The 20390-nt window shown below is 37.8% G+C and overlaps 2 protein-coding genes across 4 annotated transcripts in view; one reads left to right on the plus strand and one right to left on the minus strand.

Annotated features, from left to right (window-relative positions):
- Positions 1–18661, plus strand: part of usp37 (ubiquitin specific peptidase 37) — a 37883-nt gene extending 19222 nt beyond the window's left edge. The window contains exons 12-24 of one of the 2 annotated variants that reach the window (XM_008110217.3): positions 141–346; positions 1228–1345; positions 2415–2494; positions 3251–3415; positions 3817–3882; positions 5025–5160; positions 6049–6304; positions 7122–7288; positions 7674–7734; positions 9695–9810; positions 13967–14036; positions 14436–14574; positions 14891–18661. In XM_008110217.3, coding sequence (XP_008108424.2) covers positions 141–346; positions 1228–1345; positions 2415–2494; positions 3251–3415; positions 3817–3882; positions 5025–5160; positions 6049–6304; positions 7122–7288; positions 7674–7734; positions 9695–9810; positions 13967–14036; positions 14436–14574; positions 14891–14969 — 1659 coding nt within the window. In that variant the 3' untranslated portion in view covers positions 14970–18661. Of the gene's footprint in view, positions 1–140; positions 347–1227; positions 1346–2414; positions 2495–3250; positions 3416–3816; positions 3883–5024; positions 5161–6048; positions 6305–7121; positions 7289–7670; positions 7735–9694; positions 9811–13966; positions 14037–14435; positions 14575–14890 lie in introns of both variants that reach the window. The other variant, XM_008110209.3, reaches the window with a different exon arrangement.
- vil1 (villin 1) overlaps positions 18629–20390 on the minus strand; it is a 65538-nt gene continuing 63776 nt past the window's right edge. For both annotated transcript variants that reach the window (XM_062967317.1, XM_062967316.1), the window contains exon 20: positions 18629–20144. In XM_062967317.1, the coding sequence (XP_062823387.1) occupies positions 20031–20144 (114 nt within the window). In that variant the 3' untranslated portion in view covers positions 18629–20030. The remainder of the gene's footprint in view (positions 20145–20390) is intronic.

A 20390-nucleotide genomic window follows, 5' to 3' on the forward strand; every position in this document is an offset into this window, starting at 1 on the left:
AGGAGCCTGAGTTCTCATTCATGTTTGTGTGCAGAAACCAGATTTAAGTAATGTTTCTTCATTTTTATAAAGAGAATATATGTAAATATCCATGGGATGTTAAAACTTCTGTTCACTATGAAATGTAATTATGATTTTAGGATGCCCATGAATTCTTAAGCCAATGCTTAGATCAATTGAAGGAGGACATGGAGAAGCTGAATAAAACTTGGAAGAGTGAGCCAAGTTCTGGTGAAGATAGCTCTGTAGGACGTATATCTGATGACTTATCAGCTACCCGAGTTTATACATGTCCAATTATTACAAATTTAGAATTTGAAGTTCAGCACTCTATCATATGTAAAATGTAAGTATTTGGTCACCTTTGTGTCTTATTCTTCTGTTGTTATCTTCCTCTTAAGAGCACATCACTTTTCTAGTAGTTCACACAGTAGGGGGGTATGATGCAGATAAACATGATGTGAGTGGTTTAATAACATTTTTGCTATACATGTTCCACTAGTGGAGATGTAATACCTCAAGCATTATTTTTGTGATGGATTTTGGCTAACTAGCAATGATCCCAGGCAGTTGTGTAAAATAGCATACAGTTAGAAATGATTAAATGCTTCCAAGAGATTCAATGAAAAAGCTGTAAATTTGAAGAGGTCTTATTTTAAGAACTTTGAATACTATTCTATATGAAATCTATTGTCTTACCAACATTACAACAGAGTCATTCACATCACAACATTTGATCCAGCAAATACTTCTGTTAATGTAAGACAAGGCACTTTTTATTACTTTCCTGTTTCCAAAAATTTCAGTCAAGTTGGGCTTCAAGAGAAAGAGCAAATAATAAAAAATCACAGCTTCTTCACTTGGTGGTTTGAGCATCTTTTGAATCAAAAGCTGTTCCCCAGATGAGATGGCACAATTTATTATTAGCGACATTTATATCCCACCCTTCTCACCCCGAAGAGGATTCAAGGCGGCTCACAAGTCATATGTACATACAATATATTATATTATTGGTATAGCAATTGGATCCTAATTTTAAATACTGAACTATCTCTGTTATTAATGCCACCAAAGCATTTGGTTTCTTTGGTTTTGCTAAATTAATGTTTATGATTCTTATTTGTGAAGTAAGAATTCTTTATTGGCTGCTGGAATATTACAACTTATGTAGCTCTTTGATGATCTGAATAAAACAAACTTAAACAAGAATCTTTTATTTCCATCTAGGTGTGGTGAAACAGTCACAAAACGGGAGCAGTTTAATGATCTTTCCATTGACTTGCCACGAAGGAAAAAACTTCTTCCATCTCGATCTATCCAAGATTCCTTGGATCTCTTTTTCAGGGTATATAATTCAGCTAAAGTTACTATTTATTTGTATCGTGTTTTCTCTCTTTTCGTTAAGAAGTTTATAAACACTGTTTATACTTGAGACTTTTTCTTTTTCATCTAACTGTCATGCAACATAGAACATATTTAATATAGCAAGGAGTACAAAATACATCTAAAATGTCATATTTTTAATTTGTATGCAAATAATCTGTGGTCTAAATTCGATTTTGACAAAATCCCAGGTTATCTTTTACTTACATTGGAATATCTGTTCCACCTTAGCCCTTTTTCAAAATCCACTCCTGGTTCATCTCAAAATAACTTGAATTAAGCAAGTATGTCCCCATATCTGTAAAATCATGGCCAGGATCCAGCAGGGCCTGTCTGTGAAGAGCATTCAGGCAATGTATTCACAAAAGGTTTGTTCCACCTTTAATTCAATGCTTGTGTTTAACAATGCTAGGCTAAATCTGATTTATGGTTAATTCAGATTCATTTGGTCTGTTCTTAACCTTTCCGTGAGATTACAGCACTCATCCCTACACCTTTCTTCCAGCTGATTAAAATTATAATTAACTGGTTCCTTCTCACCTTACGAAATTTCTGTCTCGCTGTGTCTCTTAAGTGCCAGAATAATTTTTCTTTCTCCCCTGTTCCAAACATTTCAGTGACTGATTAATTAATCCATAACACTTTATTTTGTTATCTGAGCCCAATTAGCTCAAATCCTCAAACAGAAATGAAAGTAGATGTATATGAATAGTTTTTTTTCTGCACAAGTTTTTTTATAGTTGGCTTTTGGAGATTTAGGAATCATAATGTAATCAGGTGAATCCCTTGTTTCACAAGTCTCAGAAATATAATCGATTCCAGCTGGTTGGAATCCCTGATTTAAGAGCAGTGTTCTTTTCTGTATGATCACGGAGGAAGATTTGGGTAGTAAGTTGGGGTGTAACCTATTGCATTTTTCTTTGTGAGGTGGGTCATGAACCTATTACTAAGGAATGCTGCCCAGTTTTAAAGGAAACGTTGGTAAAGGAGAATCCATTTGAATTATGACCCTGTTTTATTGTGTCTTTAAGGCAGAGGAAATAGAATATTCCTGTGAAAAGTGCAATGGAAAATCTGCTCTTGTTACACACAAATTCAGTCGGTTACCCAGGTAGGTATGTGATGTCAGTTGGTGGAAAAAATGACAGTACTAATAATGTTCATGGATGAGATGACTGAGAAGAACTGCAAGATGCACAGTTTTGTCAGGATTGGCCTAGAAGTAGTGGCTTTAATTTAGCTTCAAACACGAGACAGGCTAAAATCATCCATTGACAATAAGTAGGAGTTTAGTGAATGGCCTTAAGAATATTTAATCTGATGAAGTGTGTAGCAGCAAAATTCTTATTTAAAAATTACAAAAATCTCTCTAAAAGATAACATAAAAAGATACTAGATGGTCTGGATTGAATCTAGAATAATTGTTTTGAATATGGCAAGCCTTTTTCTGTCCAGAGGTGTCTTCCAGTCCATTGAAGGAACCACATTAATAGGCTGGATGACATTGCAGTTTGACAGTAAGTCTCATATCCCATTCTCCAGTATTGGAGGGCTCTAAGTAGAAGTGGATGAAGGATCACTGAGAGCTTCAGAAGGAGAAATGAATCAACAAGCATCAACTCCTCGCTCTCATATCCCTCCCTTTCTTTTCTGGCAGAAAACAACCTGGATTCATCCCTAAGTAATCAGTGGTTAAGGTTTGTGACCCTTCTAATCCATATACATTCATTAGATATCTATTGGAGCATGTGTAGGGAATAGGTTGTCTTGTTTGTTTGGAGATAGTGTATCTAATGCAGGAGAAAACACACCTCTCTGCTGAGGGAAAATAATTTACCAAGTTTCCAATTGTTCTTGTGTTTTAAAGGGTATTGATTCTTCACCTGAAACGATACAGCTACAATGTGGCACTCTCCCTCAACCACAAAGTTGGACAGCAAGTGGTCATACCAAGGTTTTTAACTCTTCAGTCTCACTGTACAGAAAGCACAAGGCCTCCACTTAATCTGGGGTGGAGTGCGCAATCAACAATGTAAGACATTCCCTTTTTTGCAGTAGTAATATTGGAGAAGAAAAGTAATGTATTATTAAAAGTTAGGATCCCACGTTTACCTATAAAGAAGAAGTGCTGGTCTGGTCATTTATAACCACATGTCTACAATTATCTTGAATATGGTATGTGGGGTAGTTTTTGTTTCCACACCCCCCCCCCCCCCCGAGAATAGTCTATCAGGCCATAGGATAACTGTGAGGCATAGTTATGGAAAAAACATATGGGAAATAAAGTGATTTAAAATGTTTTACGTACAATTGGTAAGAGCAGTTAACAAGTCCTCCTATTGTAGTTATTTTGGTGCAGATTAGCATTTTAGATTACCATCATGTACAGTAAATATTTAAGTGTCTAACAATTAACTTTTTTTTTTAAATCAGCTCTCGGCCACTGAAAGTGTCTCAGATGGTGAATTCCTGCTCTGTTAGCCCTTCTACTCCCAGTCGGTGTGTATGGATTTTGCATAATTTGGAATGCCTGAAAGCAACCTATAGTGAATGTCTGTTAAAATAGCTTTGGTTCTGTTTATTAAACTTGTCTTATTTTACTTGCCCTCGAAAATGAACTAACTTTTGTTTTTTTAAGATTTTGGGTTTTAGTAACTGTTATTTCAAAATATGGTATGAAACCAAGATCACATCTTTTAAAATAACAATAAAAGTGCCTGGATAGTAAAAACCAAACACTTCTGCAGTTTCAGCATCACCACTTGATAAACAGAGTCCTGAGCCATTTAGAGGTTTATGTCCAAACCAACATGGGAGTTTGACCAGGGAATATTGCCTGGTGTTGGTCGCTGTGGGGAACGGGATGCTGAAGGAGATAGTTCTTCGATGTGAACAGTTCTTCTGTTCACTTATTTTGATGTAATGGGTTTTATGTTTATATTTGCTGTCCTGTAATGCTGGAAATTGATGTGTTAATGCACCACATTTTAAAATAATAAAAAATTAATTTGAAAAAAAGTGCTAACCAAATTTTATGATAAATGTCTTTGATGCAATCCATATGAGAGGTACACTATAACTGTCATATCCACGGGGTTATGTTTTTGGAATTACATGGATGTGTAAAATTGCAAATAAAAGCAAACCCTAATGAAATGAAGGACTTCAAATAATTCCATAGGGTTGTACTGGAAGAAATGGAAAATGCCTAGAGAGGGAAGGCATATTTTGTCAGATGTTGATAAACAAAACCATGGATATTGGACCTGAGGATAAGGAGGTTGTACTGTACATGAATGAATTTTACGTATTGCTATGTCATTTCAAAGCTAATATGTGAGCTGGAATGAACCCAAATTTATAATGTTTTATCCCTGTGGAAGAGTCTAGGAATATTAATGTTTATATTCTAAAGATTAAGAACGCATTTGCTTAATTTTCCTAAGATTTAGTAGACTATAGAATTTCCCCTACATGAATTGATTTATTTGTACATTTATTTTTTTTAAAATGTATTAAAATAGGAGGGGGAGGGTTGCAGCTCTTCTGCAATAGCATGTGTCCTTTCAAGTCTGATATTTATTTGTGTTGTGGAAGGTTTCTAAACACTTTAGGACCAAACCTCTGTGCTTACTTTTCAGAAAATACACATTCAAATTTAAAGGCCCTGTTGTAAGCACTATGGATTCAGACAGTGAAGAGGAACCATTGAAACGTCCTGTTACAAACAGTCCGAAACAATGTGATAAAGCACAGCAGCGAGATGATCTAGAGAAGGTAAGGGGAGGGGCTTAAAGCCTGTGTTGTGTATTGCTCCAATATCTACTCCTGCAAAGCTGGTGATTGGGAGGCACAACCATTTAAGAGTCTGTTAAGTTTAGCGTAGGAACACCCATAGCCCATGTCAGTGAGCAGCTGAAAGAAGCGTTAAAAAAAAGAATGGATTGCCAGTTTGTCAGTCATTGCTGGACCTTTTTGTCCCTTTTTAAACTTCCAAAACTGACTTATGTCCTCAAAGAGGTGTTGAAAGGAAACTGTTCGACATTGTGTATTTTCTAGAGTCATCTTTTTATTGACACTGTGAGTGAGGACTAGACAAGCTCTAACAGTTTTGTGGTGTTCGGGCATTCCACAATTTTTATCTGCCCCCCTCCCCATCAATACCTACTTTATTTTTGGTTTCTACAAATTTTGATTTGACTTCACCTTTCTGTATGCTCACAATTGTGAAATATCTATGGATATAGAAGTACTCAAATATTCCTGGGGTAGTAAACACAGTCTGAATAGGATCATGCTCATCTTCACAATTTCTTCATAGTTAGTTTGTTCATCTTTTTTTCCTTCAGATTAAGCAACTCTGTGGAAGAGATTTCCAAATATCTCAACCATGCCATATATTAATGTAAATGCAAGATAGCCACATGTTTAAGGACTTGAACTGAAAAAGAAAAAAAAATGTTGTGTTCTTTTGTACGGTAGTGCACAGGGTAGCAATTCTGAAGGCTTCAGGTACAACATGAGGCCTAAAAAGAATTAATATTGAGCCTGTGCATCCAGAGCATTTTATTCATTTTTACCTCTGCTTCAGCTGCTTGAAGGTTGGGGAAAATGTGCATAGTTATGTGCCTGTGCTACATCTTCTGGTTTTTTGTTCATCTTCAGAGCTCCAAGAGAGTCAGAACAGAGAGTGAGAAGGCATCAGAATCAACAAATGCTGGCTTTGATGGGATGAATGAGGACGAACTCCTAGCAGCTGTCCTGGAAATGAGTAAGAAGGAGACATCACTGTCATTAAGTCATGATGAAGACAAACCCACCAATAGTCCAGATACTGGCTTTGGAGATGAGGAGTTGCAGGACTTGCCAGATAATACGGAACCTATGGATGTTGAGAAACCCAGAGTGTCTGCAGAATCAGGTAAGAAGAGTAGGGAAATTCATTTTAATGTAAGTTTGACCTTCTTGGGACAGTGCTTGGAGGAAATAGGGAGGAAAGTTAGGGAATTTAAGTTGTGCTGAATTTGTACACTCTTATGATTAAATTGCTCAAAACAATTTGGGTTGTCTTAATCTCTATTCATGTTAAATATAAAATACGCATTTTCCTTCCCAAAAGATCTCATAGTAGTACCTATATTTTTGATGAGCTGTTTACCTGTAAAAACTATGGCTGTGCATCATAGATCTAGTAGAGAGCAGTTGCCCAGCCATATGTGATCAACAATAGGAAGAGGTTGATCTAGCAATGTCTCCAATGGGGCTCTCTTTGCCAGGACAGGAGTAGCAGCAATTCTGGGATTGGTTCCCCCATCATTGATCACATGGCACCTCATTCTAATACCTCATTCTGATACCAGAGTACCCAAACACACCAGCGGTGATTTGCCAGGAAAACAGTAGTGGCTCCATGGAAGAGGAAACCACAAAGTGGTGCTAGTTTGGATTTGGGCAAGGAAACTATTTTAGATCACTTTATTGCCAATGAGAGTGGTGTAGATGGGTGAATCCAGGGCTGCCCCAGGAGAAAAGATTCTGTGTTGCATGCAGATTATTTTGCTGGTGAAAACAAACACTTAGATTAATGCCAATCCTAAAATATTTCATCCTAAAGTATTTTCTGTTCCTGAGATTAGAAAAGCATGAAAAGGATGTAACTGGTTGGCGATCAAGAGAACTCCCCCATCTCCCCTCAGAATCCAAGTTATGATTTCAATGAGTTGTCTTTCTTTCTATAGGTTTTGCCACTTTTACAGAGATAACTAAAGATTTTGATGAAAATAAGGAGAACAAAACTCCAGAAGGCGCTCAGGGGGACATTGATTGGCTGCAGCAGTATGACCTGGAGCGAGAGAGAGAGGAACAGGAACTGCAGCAGGCTTTGGCTCAGAGCCTCCAAGAACAAGTAAGACTTCTCAAGCACAGAAATCAAGGCACTATTCCTTTCTGTGGACGTAACATGTTCTCTGGTGCAGATAAATAAGTGGTGTTACCCTTTTACCTAATTTTATATGACAACGCTATAAATCTGTGCTTAGAGTGGATGCAACCGAGGAAAGCCTTGTAGCTCTGGCCAACAGGCTTGTGAATGGGTGAAGGCAGGGTCCTCACCTGCCTTTTGGAGCTATGAGGGTGTTCTTTGGCTGGGGGCAGGTGCGCGGGCAGGGGGTGCGACTATTATATGAAGAATTATAAAAGACCTAAACTGGGCCCCCAACAAGGGGTGTGTGACTATTATTCAATGAAGTCTAGTATCTCAGGGGACTAAGCTTGGTTCTCTACCCCAGCAGGAGGCGAGAGAACAAAAAGAAGATGATGACCTTAAACGAGCCACTGAATTAAGTCTACAAGGTGAGATAAAAACCATAGTCAATAAGGGTATGCCTTAATATCATCATAATAAATGGTTCTACTTTTCTTGAGTTTCTGTAACTTTCTGAGCACCACAACTATTTTTAAAAAGGCAATTTATGGAGAAATTTTCTAAGCAGATAATTATAGTACAGTAGAGTCTCACTTATCCATGCTAAACGGGCCAGCAGAACCTTGGATAAGCAAATATCTTAGATAATAAGGAGGGATTAAGGAAAAGCCTATTAAATATCAAATTAGGTTATGTTTTTACAAATTAAGCACCAAAACATCATGTTTTACAACAAATTTGACAGAAAAAGCAGTTCATTACGCAGTAATGGTATGTTGTAATTACTGTATTTACGAATTTAGCACCAAAATATCACGATATATTGAAAACATTGACTACAAAAATGACTTGGATAAGCGAGTCTTGGATAAGTGAGACTCTACTGTATATAAAAAACCATTTGCCTCAGTGGCTTGTGTGCTTATAACTAACATTGTAGTTAATAAATGCAACTTTAAAAGGCTCTTATAAATATTTGCTACTAAAGATTTTGCTGTTGAAGAGAGGTTAATATCATTACTTAGCAGTATTGTGCGCTTAGCAAAATGTGTTTCAAGAAGGCCAGTGCTTGTTTCTTCTTCCTCGTTTTCCTTATGAGTTTGTTATTTTGACTAGATGTAATTTTACTTACTGTGCACTAATATATGTCTCCTCTAGTCTGCCAAGCATGGCTCTTAGAGCATGGCACAAGAGGTCAACTGTGTAACACAATTTTTGTTCCTGAGTTATAAATGTCATTTTCTAATTGGTTCTATCATAAAAACATAGAAATAGTTTATTAAACTGCAAAAATTTGTTTTTGCGGGATATCTGCAGCACATTTTGCTATAGTTTTTCAATGAATATTTAATTGAGTTTCAATCAGTTCAACATACAGTAGAGTCTCACTTATCCGACCTCCGCTTAACCAACACTCCATATTATCAGACACCATCTTGTGACAGATTGGAAACATTGCACCCTTTGATAGGTGCGCCTTCATTCAATGCCTGGTGAGAGCGGGTGGCTCTCTTTCCCGTGCATCCGAGGAGGAAAGCACATCTCTGGAGGGAAGGGAGGTGAATTGGGGGCCATTTGTATGCAAGGGAGGGAGGAGGGAAAAAAGGAAACGCAATGGCTCTCTTCTCTCTCCCTGCTGTTGGTGCACGCAGAGCCTTGGTCTCCTGCTTTGGAGACGTCTCTCCAACCCAGCCTAGTTTCCAAATCAGTGCGGGAAAAGGGCTCATGATTGGAAGGAAGGAATGGAGGGGAGAGAAGCCAAGGCAGTGGGTTGGGCTTGGGAATTTGCAATTCTTAGTATAGAATTCTCAACCTTGACTTAGGGATAACATTCTTGAATTTCATCTCAAGTTAGGTGATTTACAAAGGAAGATTTGTATGTATTGTTTTATTATGTCAAAGTGGAACATTTGAATTGCAGCAGCAAGTCCAGTTTTCTTCTGGGTTTCAGTTTTGTGATGACTCTGGAAATAGACTGCTGCAGAACCTTAAATGTCTTACAGTTCTCTGCTTCTTGGAAGGAACCATGTGTATATCTTGCTTATTCATAGAAACAATAAAAACTCCCATAAAGCACACTTACTGCCATGAAGAAATAAATTATTGCCAGTACTCCTGTTGCATGCTGCCTTTTATTGCATTGGAGTAGCTGTGTGATTCTAGGAAACAGTGTCTTCCATAAATTAGTATTTCTGAATCTGTGATGACACTACAAATAATGGTTCCTATGGCACTGGGTTGGTTATTTGTTCCTAGGATTATTGCTCTTCCTGTTGAGAAGTGATTGAATACTTTGAATTTGATGTGAACTTTACTGCTACAAAACATAATTGCCTTTGTTTGCCTGAGCATGATGGTCTTATGCAGTGTCATTTTCATACTCTTTAGAATTTAACAACTCTTTGCTGGACAGTCTTGCGTCTGATGAAGACTCTGGGAATGAGGACTTTCTAGACATGGAGTACTCAGAAGCAGAGGCTGAGGAACTGAAACGAAATGCTGAGGTAATCATCTGGGACATCACTTGCTATCACTTGTTCTGTGCTTGCCACAGCAAAAACATATACAGATGCTTGAAAAGTACTTTCTTGGATTAATAATGCAGCCTGTGTCACTAACCATTTTTGAAAATTCTTGGGGTTTCATTTTGCAAAGTGCTTTCAGTGACTATCCACAAGCAATGACTGATTCAGGATAATGTTGGCCATTGGGTTTGGCAGGTTCTGGATCAGATTCTTGGCTTAGATACAACTCTCATCAAAACAGGAGATAGGACTCCTCCCTCATTTGTCACACAAAGTTTAAAAAAAAAACCCTCTGCAGATGTTTCTCTGGGAATATAAATCACGGGTTGGCATACACAGAGTATAATGGTTAAGGTCAATATAGAAGGGGTTTTTTTTAACACAGTATTCTCTAGATATGTTGAATACCTACAGAAAGTATTCTAGTAGTCAAAGATTATGTATACATAGATTTATGCCATCCTGCATTTCTTTCCTTTTTTTCCTTCATCCATCCCAGTTGAGGCTTGTGGTTCTGCCTGTATGTGGCCTAAAAGGATAAAATGTTTTCTCGAAGAGATGTGTAATAAATGTTTTGTAAGATGAAATTGCCATGGATATATTTTAAATATGTCCCAGTTATCTTACGTCATATGAAATAACAAGCACAATAGTTAAAAGACATTGAATTATTCATTCAAACATTATATTCAGAAATACAGGAATGTTGAGAATCAGTTAACTTCACACATTTATAGTGGAAACTAGTGGATTTTCCCTCCCTCTCTTCTGAGTTGTGACAGATGAGATGGTGTAAATGTTATATTGTCAGGCTTTCATGGCTGGAATCACTGAGTGCTGTGTGGTTTCCGGGCTGTATGGACATGTTCTAGCAGCATTTTCTCCTGACATTTTGCCTGCATCTGTTGCTGGCATCTTCAGAGGATCTGATGGTGGTAAAGCAAGTGGAGTATATACCTGTGGAATGTCCAAGGTAGGAGAAAGAACCAGTGTGAAGAGTGAAATAAGTGAGCCTGATTTGCAAGTGTTTGAGTGGGATCCATCCATTAGCATGCTAATGGATGGATCCCACTCAAACACTTGTACCCTTCACACTTGGTTAATAGACACTGGTTAATTCTCTCACCCTGGGCATTCCATAGGTATATATACTCGACTTGTTTTACCACCATCATATCCTCTGACGATGCCAGCCACAGATGCAGGCGAAACATCAGGAGAAATTGCTGCTAGATAATAGCCATATAGCCTGAAAACCACACAAAACTCCAGTGTAACTGTAGCAACTTTCGGAGCGGCTTTGTTTAGCTGTACAGTCAAACATATAAATGTCTTTGCCTCACAGCTATGCGTCTGATTTCCTTCTAGGGCCAGGGAGCATGTGCCCACACTTGGGGGTGAGAGTAGCACATTTTCTGTAGATTGGGGACCTCCATAGTAGATAGAGCAGTAGGCTATCTTTACCATGAAAGACCTCCTGCAATTTACGATATAAGTAAATGTTTTTCAAAAGTGGCTTTGTTGCATCTGGGTAATCCTCAAATTTATTCTGATGTGGTGGCTCTAATCAGGTCCTCCAGTTAATACAGTAACTTAAACTATGGTTGGGGTTGGTGGTTTGTGAACAGTGAAGCATGTGGCTTTAACGGCTGCCCACCTCCTCCAAGGAAACAGAGAGGAGCCTCTCTCACCATGTGGTTCTTTTTACCAAATCAGAGCTGCTGTGGACCATATGGCACACAGCTTTCTTAAAAGGATTTGCTCTGCCATCCAAGAAAAGTTCATCTGACCTCCTGACAAGGCCAACCCTTTAATATATATACCTGCATGCATTTGAGGGAATTATCCTAGAATCTTAGAGTTGGGGTGGTAGAGCTAGCAATAACTTTTAGAAAAGGAAGATTTGGTTGGAGAGAGTCAAGTTTTCAAAATGACCATCATTAAATGTAAGAAATGTGTCCAGGGGAAAGTTGTTGTTGTTGTTATATGCCTTCAATTTGCTTTCAATTTATGGTGACCCTGTTGGGTCTTTTCATGCCAAGATTTGTCCAGAGGGGGCTGCTTTTGCCTTTTTCTCAGGTAGAGAGAGTATGACTTGCTCGAGGGCATCCAGTAGGCAATTTGAACCCTGGTCTGCATGCCACTAGACAAACATTCAAATTCTATAATGTCAAAGAGCCTTTTTATGTTTAATTTGCATGATTTTAAAAGACTCCCGTTTATGCAAAAAATGAACCTTTTTAGCAATGCAGGGAAGCTCAAGTTAGTGATAAGGATGAACTTTCACAGGATTTTGAACATCAACAAAATCCAGGTGGCTTTGGCAGCGAGCCAGAGGAGTCTTCCTTAGATTGAGATACAAGGTTAAGGGTTCATCGTCCCAGACGTTCTCTGGAAATAGCTGGGAAACGTGTGGGAACTCAAGGACAGAGAAATGCTTTCTTAGCCTGTAAACATGGTTAAATAGAGAGAAACAGGGAAAGATTTCAGACAAAGCAACATTGATTTTGGAAGTTTAACTCCTGCCTTGTCTTTGCTCATGAAAAAGACTTCTTGTTTTTGTTCATCTTTTTTGTACATGCTGTACAAGGATCATCTATCCCTAATAACGGTCCATGTCAACCCATCTGATTATGTATTCTTGTTCCTTCTGGTTGTTGTGATTGTTTCTTATGGTCTTTACTGTATTACAAGTTGTATAGGTCTTTAATTTTGTTTAATAATGTGTGTATTGCGTTGCTTGTAATGTATGTTGCTATTTTTATGCTTGTAAACCGCCCTGAGTCCCTTCGGGGAGAGAGGGCGGTATATAAATAAAGTTTTACTTACTTACTTACTTACTTACTTGCTTACCCATGTTTGCTGCCTTCAAACTCAAATGTTTCCAGCAGACAGAAGCCAAGATATCCTTCTTCCTCAGCTGTGCCTCCATAATGTTTCCCAATCATTGAATAATTCTACGTGAATAAAGCTTCTGTTGACATGAAAATCTAATTGCTGTGGAGAAAATTGTACTATATAGGGAGGACTTGCTTTCTTCCCTACTAGTCTGGCAGAGAGATTGAAAAATACCCTCCAGTCTCCATAGACTCTATCCATCCTATAAGCTAAAGATTGGTAATTCCAGTTATTTTCAGATCTGACAAAAGTAATTAGATTCAAGGGAAGAATTCCAGTGTTTATACCGTAATCTGGCCAAGCTTCGTCATAAAATCTTTGTCTTGCCAGTGGTTCCCAACCTTTTTTTGACCAGGGACCACTTTGACCACAGATCACTCTCCAACTTATCAGTTTTTGGTCAACTTTAGATTTGGTTTGGTTATTTGAGGTGCTGATTCAGAAAATTGCATTAGATAGAGGGGCAAACCAGGAATGGGCAACTTGGAAGTCCCTGAACAGACTCAGAAGTGGAGTGGGCAGATCAAAAGACAACTTGACAAGGTGGCACTACCTGGAGGAATCCTCCACCTTGTGTGACTGTGGAGCTGAACAAACAACTCAGCATATGTATGCTTGCCCACAATGCCCTGCCTCATGTACGGAGGAGGAGTTGTTTAAAGCTACAGACAATGCGGTTGCTGTTGCCCGCTTTTGGTCCAAAACTATTTAGTTGCTTGTGATTTCTTTTCTTTTCTATTTTATTTCCATTATTTGAAATGTATTTGCTCTACCAATGCTTTTGACACGAAATAAATAAATCAGCTCCAGTAGTGGCCATCTGCTCATCCATAGAAAACCATATTTAATAATCTAGAGCTGATGTGGTCTATCCAGTGCATTTTTCTGAATCAGCACCCCAAATAACCCCAGGAACAGGCTTAAAAACAAAGCGCCCCTGCTTCCAAGTGCCACATGGAACAGCTCCGCGAGGGGGGAGGAGGAGAAGCAGCAGTCAGGAAACCTGTTGTCGCGTCTTTCGTGGGTAGCCAGCTTCTCCCCTCCTGACATCCCCATTGCCTCGGCACTATAATAGGGTTTTGCGAGACCAATCGCTCTCGTTGCAACAGTGTAGTAACGGTGAGGTTGTGGACCATATTTTAGTTCTTGGGGACCATAGGTTGGGAATCAGTGGTCTGAGCCAAGTAGAAATGTTATTCAGAAACAAAGCAAAATTAACAATGGATTTCTTTATCAGACAGGAGAGCTTCCTAATTCGTATCGCCTCACTAGTGTTGTCAGCCATATTGGAGACACATCATCTTCAGGTAAATACTACTTCTCTGACAGTTCTGTTCTGAACAAGAAAGGAATTATTTTGCAACCAAAATGCACAGGGAACAAAAATTCATAATATACTTGAAAAAATGCTATTTCCCCATCAAAATTATATATATTAATTGGGAGACAACCATGTAAGAATTTTGCATTGAATGAACACTAAATATTATGGAAGTCTTTTGAGAGTTGTTGGAATATGATAGAAAATAAACTACTTCAGTGGAATCCATTAAACTGATCTGTTTGTTAATACTTTTTCTTATGCATTTCACTTGAATATGCTGGGTGATCTAATAACTCTAATAAACCGCCTTGAAAAGGTTGGGGTTCTTAATGTAACCTATTAATTGCAATCCATTTTCCTCTTTCTCTTAACTGCTTTTCAGGTCACTATATTAGTGATGTGTATGACATTCGCAAGCAGGCGTGGTTCACGTGCAATGACTTGGCAGTGTCCAGAATTCAGGAGGCCTCGGTGCAGAGTGACAGAGACCGCAGTGGCTACATCTTTTTTTATATGCACAAGTATATAACTGTTTATTTATTTACTAAATTGTTGAGTTTATACCCCACCTTTCATACAAAATGGGATGTGTGTATTATCCTCCTCATTTTATCTCCTTCTATCTAAAGCTTTAATCCTTTCATAAAATGTCTTCCTGCTGGCTAGCTCTGAAACAGCCTAGAATTGCTTATGTGTATCCTAGGAGCTTCCGTTTCCCAGCCTTAAATCAGAAAGATGTAAGATGACTAAGCCATGCTTTGCTTTGTGAGTCCCTTGGACATAATTCCCATGTTTCTTTGCAGCCCCACACTAATATGAACCTCTCCTCTTCCCTAGGGACATATTTGATGAGTTGCTAGAAGTGGAAAAGAATACGCCTTGTGTGACAGCCCCTGCAAAGAGTGTTGTTTCCTAAGCGCAAAGTATTCTGAACTTGTATCTGATGTGCAGGAGCCACAAACCTTCAAGAACTCAGGGCATCGTTGAGACAAATCCCTTGGAGTTGGAGGAATGGACCATTGACTTCATCCATGCAGTTAAATATCTTCTATCCAAAGTTCTCTTCCTTTTCCTCTGGTTATGACATTCAAGAAATTATTTTGCCACCAATGGAAGTAAATCAAGATAGTGGATCAACAGCTCCTTCAGAAACTCATCAAAGGATAGAATGAAAGGAGACTGCAAGTTCACCCATTTACCTACTGCAGGAAAATGGAGAAGATCAATTTTGGAAAGTTTTTTCTCACACACATGAACAAAATAAGCAATAGTTTATAATCTGGCATATTTTGTGTCCAAAATGTTCACTGGAAAGTGGTTATAGCTAGGCAGCTAAGTGGTGTTCCTTAAAATTGTGAACGGATGAATTTGGGCACTCATTATTTACAATCCAGGATTGAAAGGATCCAAGAAACTTGGTGCTCTGGAACCTGTTGCATATGCCATCTTTATAGTTCACTTTCTTCCTTGTTTCATAATAATATTATATATATATATATATACACACACACATATATATATATTTTAAATTCAGAAAGTTTTTATTCTTTTTGACTGCGTTCTTTTATGTACTGCCATTTGCAGGACAATTTTATTTCTCTGAGTGTGTGTGTATGTTGATCTGTATCTGTTTGCTGTGTCTCACTTAAGACTCTCCCATTTGGGCTGTTAGTGGGGAAGGCTGCTAACAGTGGAAGCTTTCAGATCTAGCCTTTGCCAGACCCTTTGTCGGGCATTGCCCAGCCAGCGCTAATAGGCAAGAGAAGCACGAACAACAGCAGTTCTGTTCTGCTTCTCCTTGTATTTGCATCAGCCTTCAGGCCTGAGAAACCACCCATGCTTGAAGGGAGATCGCGTTCCCAAATTTACCATATTGGACAAGAATCATATGCTGACAGATGAAACCTTAACATATATTTGGATTTGTCCTAGTTGCCTCTGATAAGAGCCGTTCAATCAGATGAAATCCAATTTTTCCTCACAAAGCTTCTAAATATCGTTACATCTTGTTTGCAAAAACATTTCTGGGCAGAAATATTAGGTTTTGATTAATTTGGATAAAAGGAAGCTTATCTTGGCTAAACAGGAAACATGCAATCAAGAATCAGTTTGCAAACGTCCCTGATTTACTACAGAAAGTTAATTGCATTTTTTTCTTTTTCTTTTTGTGGCAGTGAAATTGCTAATAACTTGGTTTCCTTCTGACTCAACCCTGTCATTTCAAATGTTTAAGAGGAGCTGAGATGGTTGCTCAGTCATGCATTCTAAGTGACACTTGCTACGCGTAGCATTGTAGCCTAATATAACTTTATTTCAATGTTTAGCTGTTGTGTTGAACAAGGCAAAGTTCTCGAAAGTCTCACTCCCTGAACTATAAAATGCCGTATTCTGCTGCTGTGATTTTGTACTGTTGATGACTGAAGTTACTTCACTCTTGAGTTTGTTTGTTTTGTTTTTTTTAGCAAGGAATAAATCAATTTTCTTTCAGTGAAAAAGAGAACCTTATAATATATGATACTCCTCGTCTTCATCTCTCCCTTCCATTCACACACACAGATACATACACCCATGCATGCACACATACTCAAGGTTGGATTTAGAGAGATTTCCTTCCCCATGGCCTCATACAGAAAGGGAACCGGCATTGAGGGCTTCAGGAAAATCTGCTATAGTCACTCACCTTTATTCTAGTGGAAGCCTCTCTCTGAGATCTTGATTATGCCTGTAAATGGAAGGGCCTGTATCCAGTGCATGGCAATCATTAGTTAATATCTATTGCTCCATACTTATAAGATGATGAAGGCAAATTAGGTAATTTATTTAGTCAAAAATAGTTTTGGGACTATGTCTTAATTAAGAAATTATAGAGTATCTGGAAGTGATGTTAACCCAAACTAATATGTGTAAGATTGATTTGCTTCATCCAGGGAATGCAACATGAGAAAAACCTTTCTCCCTTTGGCAGCATGACTCTTATTTAGCAAGAAGTTGTGACTGATTGTATCAAGCAGCAAGTCAATTTGTTGTCATCCCTCTAAATAGGTATCTTCTCCCTAAACCAAAATACACTGGCAAGGAAGGGACCCTGTGGGACATGTTATGGCCATTTTCATTTACATCCTGGTTTGCATTTCATAATCTGTCCAGTATCTGTAGAAAGTTGGCTTGTTGTGAAATTATAATTCTTTGCTACTTACTAAATCAGTTTTTGATATTGTATAGTTCTTTAACATATTTTAATGCTAAAGCTGTGCAAGCGTTTACCCTTCATAAAATATTTTCAGGATTACTTTAAAAACCAAACATTGAAGTATATAATTGTGCACAAATTTTTTATCATACCATCACTTTGGAAATGATTTGAAAACCTCTTGAGAATTTGAGCTGCAGCTGCTGGCATCTAGAATTCTGTTTCTTGTTAATGGGAATTGGGTTTTGAAAGGGTTTGTTTTTAGACCTGAGTGGCATGAAACAGTTTGGGACATGGTCTCAAAGATGCTATTTTTGGTTTCAAAGGAATGCAGCAGCTAAACATGAGTCCATTATGAGCTTGTGCATATATTTATTTTGCTTTTCTCTTGTTCCCTTATTTTTGCTTTTCTTGCATAATTACTTTGATAAAGAAAAATAGCCATATGTGTGTTTGCACTAAATTAGTAAACCCCTCAATTAACTCCTCCCCTGGCCAGTAAAACGAACCTTGCACATAAAAGATTTAAAAAAGTAATTCTGGTAGGTCTCTAGAAAAAAAACAAAAAACAACCAAGGATCTGCATTTCAGTGAAGATACTTCCTTATGAAACTTGCTTTTTCCCTGGCCATGAACCAGCACCTAACTGAACATCTAAGCTTGCAGATACTAGGGAGTTGGGCATCATTTTGGCTCAAAAGACTTTCGTTTTGCTTTCTTTTCCTTACAATTGGAAACTGAATCTTTAGCACTTCATAGTACACATATTTGGAAAGACTTGAGGAAAACAGAAAAGATTCTTCTGAGTTTGTCCACTTTGACCTTTTGTTTCCTTAGATAGTATCAGCAGCCACTGCCACCTGCTTCATGCAGGGTCTTTGAGATGTTAAATTGGTTTTTAAAAGCTGTCAATTTGAGGGTGGGTTAGTTATCTAGCATTAAAGACAACCATCTTCCACTTGAAATTCACGGAAGTTCTGTTGTCTGCAGTGAGAGTCTTAGTACAATGTGGAGTTGAACATTCTGGACTGGAACAACTGTTATACTTTTTAACCAATCTAAAATGGGAATCAACTACCTTTAAATTAAAAATGGAAGTGTGGGATACTTACCCTATGCTGTATGCTTTTAATCTAGCATTAATCCACTTCATTACTCCTCTATGCTTTAATGAGTTAAAATGTGGAAACTGGGAGGGGGTGTTTTTAAAATTCCTTGTCATGGCAGTTGTACGGGAATGCCTTGGTTTTTATGTTGGAAATTACTTTGTGTCCCTTGACACTTAATATGAAGCAGCACTTTTCTGTGTTTTAGCAGACTTGTACCTATGTACTCTTTACAATTCTGCCTATTTTCTTCCTCTTTAAATGAAGTGTAGATCAACCTCAGAGAAATTAAAACACTTTATTAATACTGAATTTCTGTTTTTTCTTTCTTTCTAGAAACTTGCAGAAACTTACAGCTTAACTCTGCTTTTCTAACAGCACGGTTTATGTCACTCTTCTCTATAATAATGGCTTTTAAAAGTCATTTTACTTGTTTTCTGCATCTTAGAAATGAATTCTATATTTTGAGTGACATTTCAAAGCTTAGTGGCTTTTGTAGTTCTTTTGACATGCATGGATTTACTAGTAATCCTTTCAAGAGTACAAACATTTCTGGAGGCACAGTTTAAGACATATTTACTGTACATACATTATATTAGTTGATAGATTTGACATCACATGCCCCAGCCATACTTCTGGTTGGCAAATTTGTTTTCCCTCCAATTAGAATGAACATCAGAAAGCAAAAAATAAACTAACAAGAAAAAATGTTTGAGCTAGGAGGTGTCTGTATTCTCCCTTGTCCATCCCCATAGGTTTATAAGGAAAATTATGTTTCCTCGATCAGCTGTTTTAAAGAACTGCTGTTAGTAGTCAACCAACTATTTCTCACAGTTGTAAAAGCTTGAGAGGCGATGGTAATAGTAGCTGCTTGTTGTGTTGTGTTCCCAAGTACTTCACAATCGCATATCAAAACACATCCAAGTTTCCTGCATTCTAAATTAAATTGAATTGAGACGGAGTCCTCGTCTTATTTTTCAGGGTGATTATAAATACATTCCTTTTACATTGATGTAAGGAGTTGTCATGGAAAGAAGCAATTTTACATCTGAACATTATTTTATGAAAGTTTAACAGCAGTTAAACACATTAGTTCCATTTTAGCTGGGTGAAGGAGCTGTCACCTGTCCTTGAAATCTAGTTGGCAAACATACATAATACAGGACAGTGGAGTCACACTCAAATGTAACCCATGTAAACCTTTCTTGTCAAAGTTTCAAAGAGTAGTTTTTTGCATGGCAAAATGCAGTTAAGAGTTCAAAGGGAAATAGTATAATTTCCTGTAAGACAACTTCGTATTGGCTGACAAGCATTGTCATACATGGGGAGAAATTAAATTGAGAAGAGGAACAATGCCAATAAAATGCTAGGGAAATATTTAGTCCTCCATCTGTTTATGAACTTTCAAATAAGTCAGTCAACATAGCTAATGCTAAGGATTTATTGCAGATTATCGCTCAAAACATGGAAGACCAAAGGCTCCCTATCCCAGGTTGAAGGCTACTTTCTTCCATCTGCTCTGATTGCTTGGAATAAAATTATCTGTAGGGGTGTTTTAAAATAACCACCTGCAAAAATCCCAGTGAGGAAGTTTGCTTGATAATCTGTTGATGCTCCAGTTTGTCAAGCACTAATTAATTAAATTAAAAATATGCATCTACCTAACAGTAGAAGTTTAAATTTAGAAGAGTCCTTTTTCCTTCTTGAGAGACTGTTGCTTCCATACAGCTAGAGCAGCATATTCATGTCGAGACATGCCAAAGACAGCAAGGAAGTCATCTTCTGACAAATAGTCCTATGGGTAGAAGAAAGGTAAGAAAGAGATGGGGAAATCTACAGTTATAAATGGGTTCAGCTGCAGTGAATATGGTAACTTTCCTTTTTTCCCTGGGGAAAAGATAAGAGACTGCCTTAAGAAATCTACAATGGAATACTCTGCAAATCTATATTCTGAAACAAACAGTTTAAGTTTATGAATGTTTAACATGCACTCAAATTTCTTAACAATCCCAAAACAATTTGTGGACTGAAGAATGTGGCT

Source organism: Anolis carolinensis, chromosome 1 (assembly GCF_035594765.1).
Source record: "Anolis carolinensis isolate JA03-04 chromosome 1, rAnoCar3.1.pri, whole genome shotgun sequence".
Classification (NCBI taxonomy): domain Eukaryota; kingdom Metazoa; phylum Chordata; class Lepidosauria; order Squamata; family Dactyloidae; genus Anolis; species Anolis carolinensis.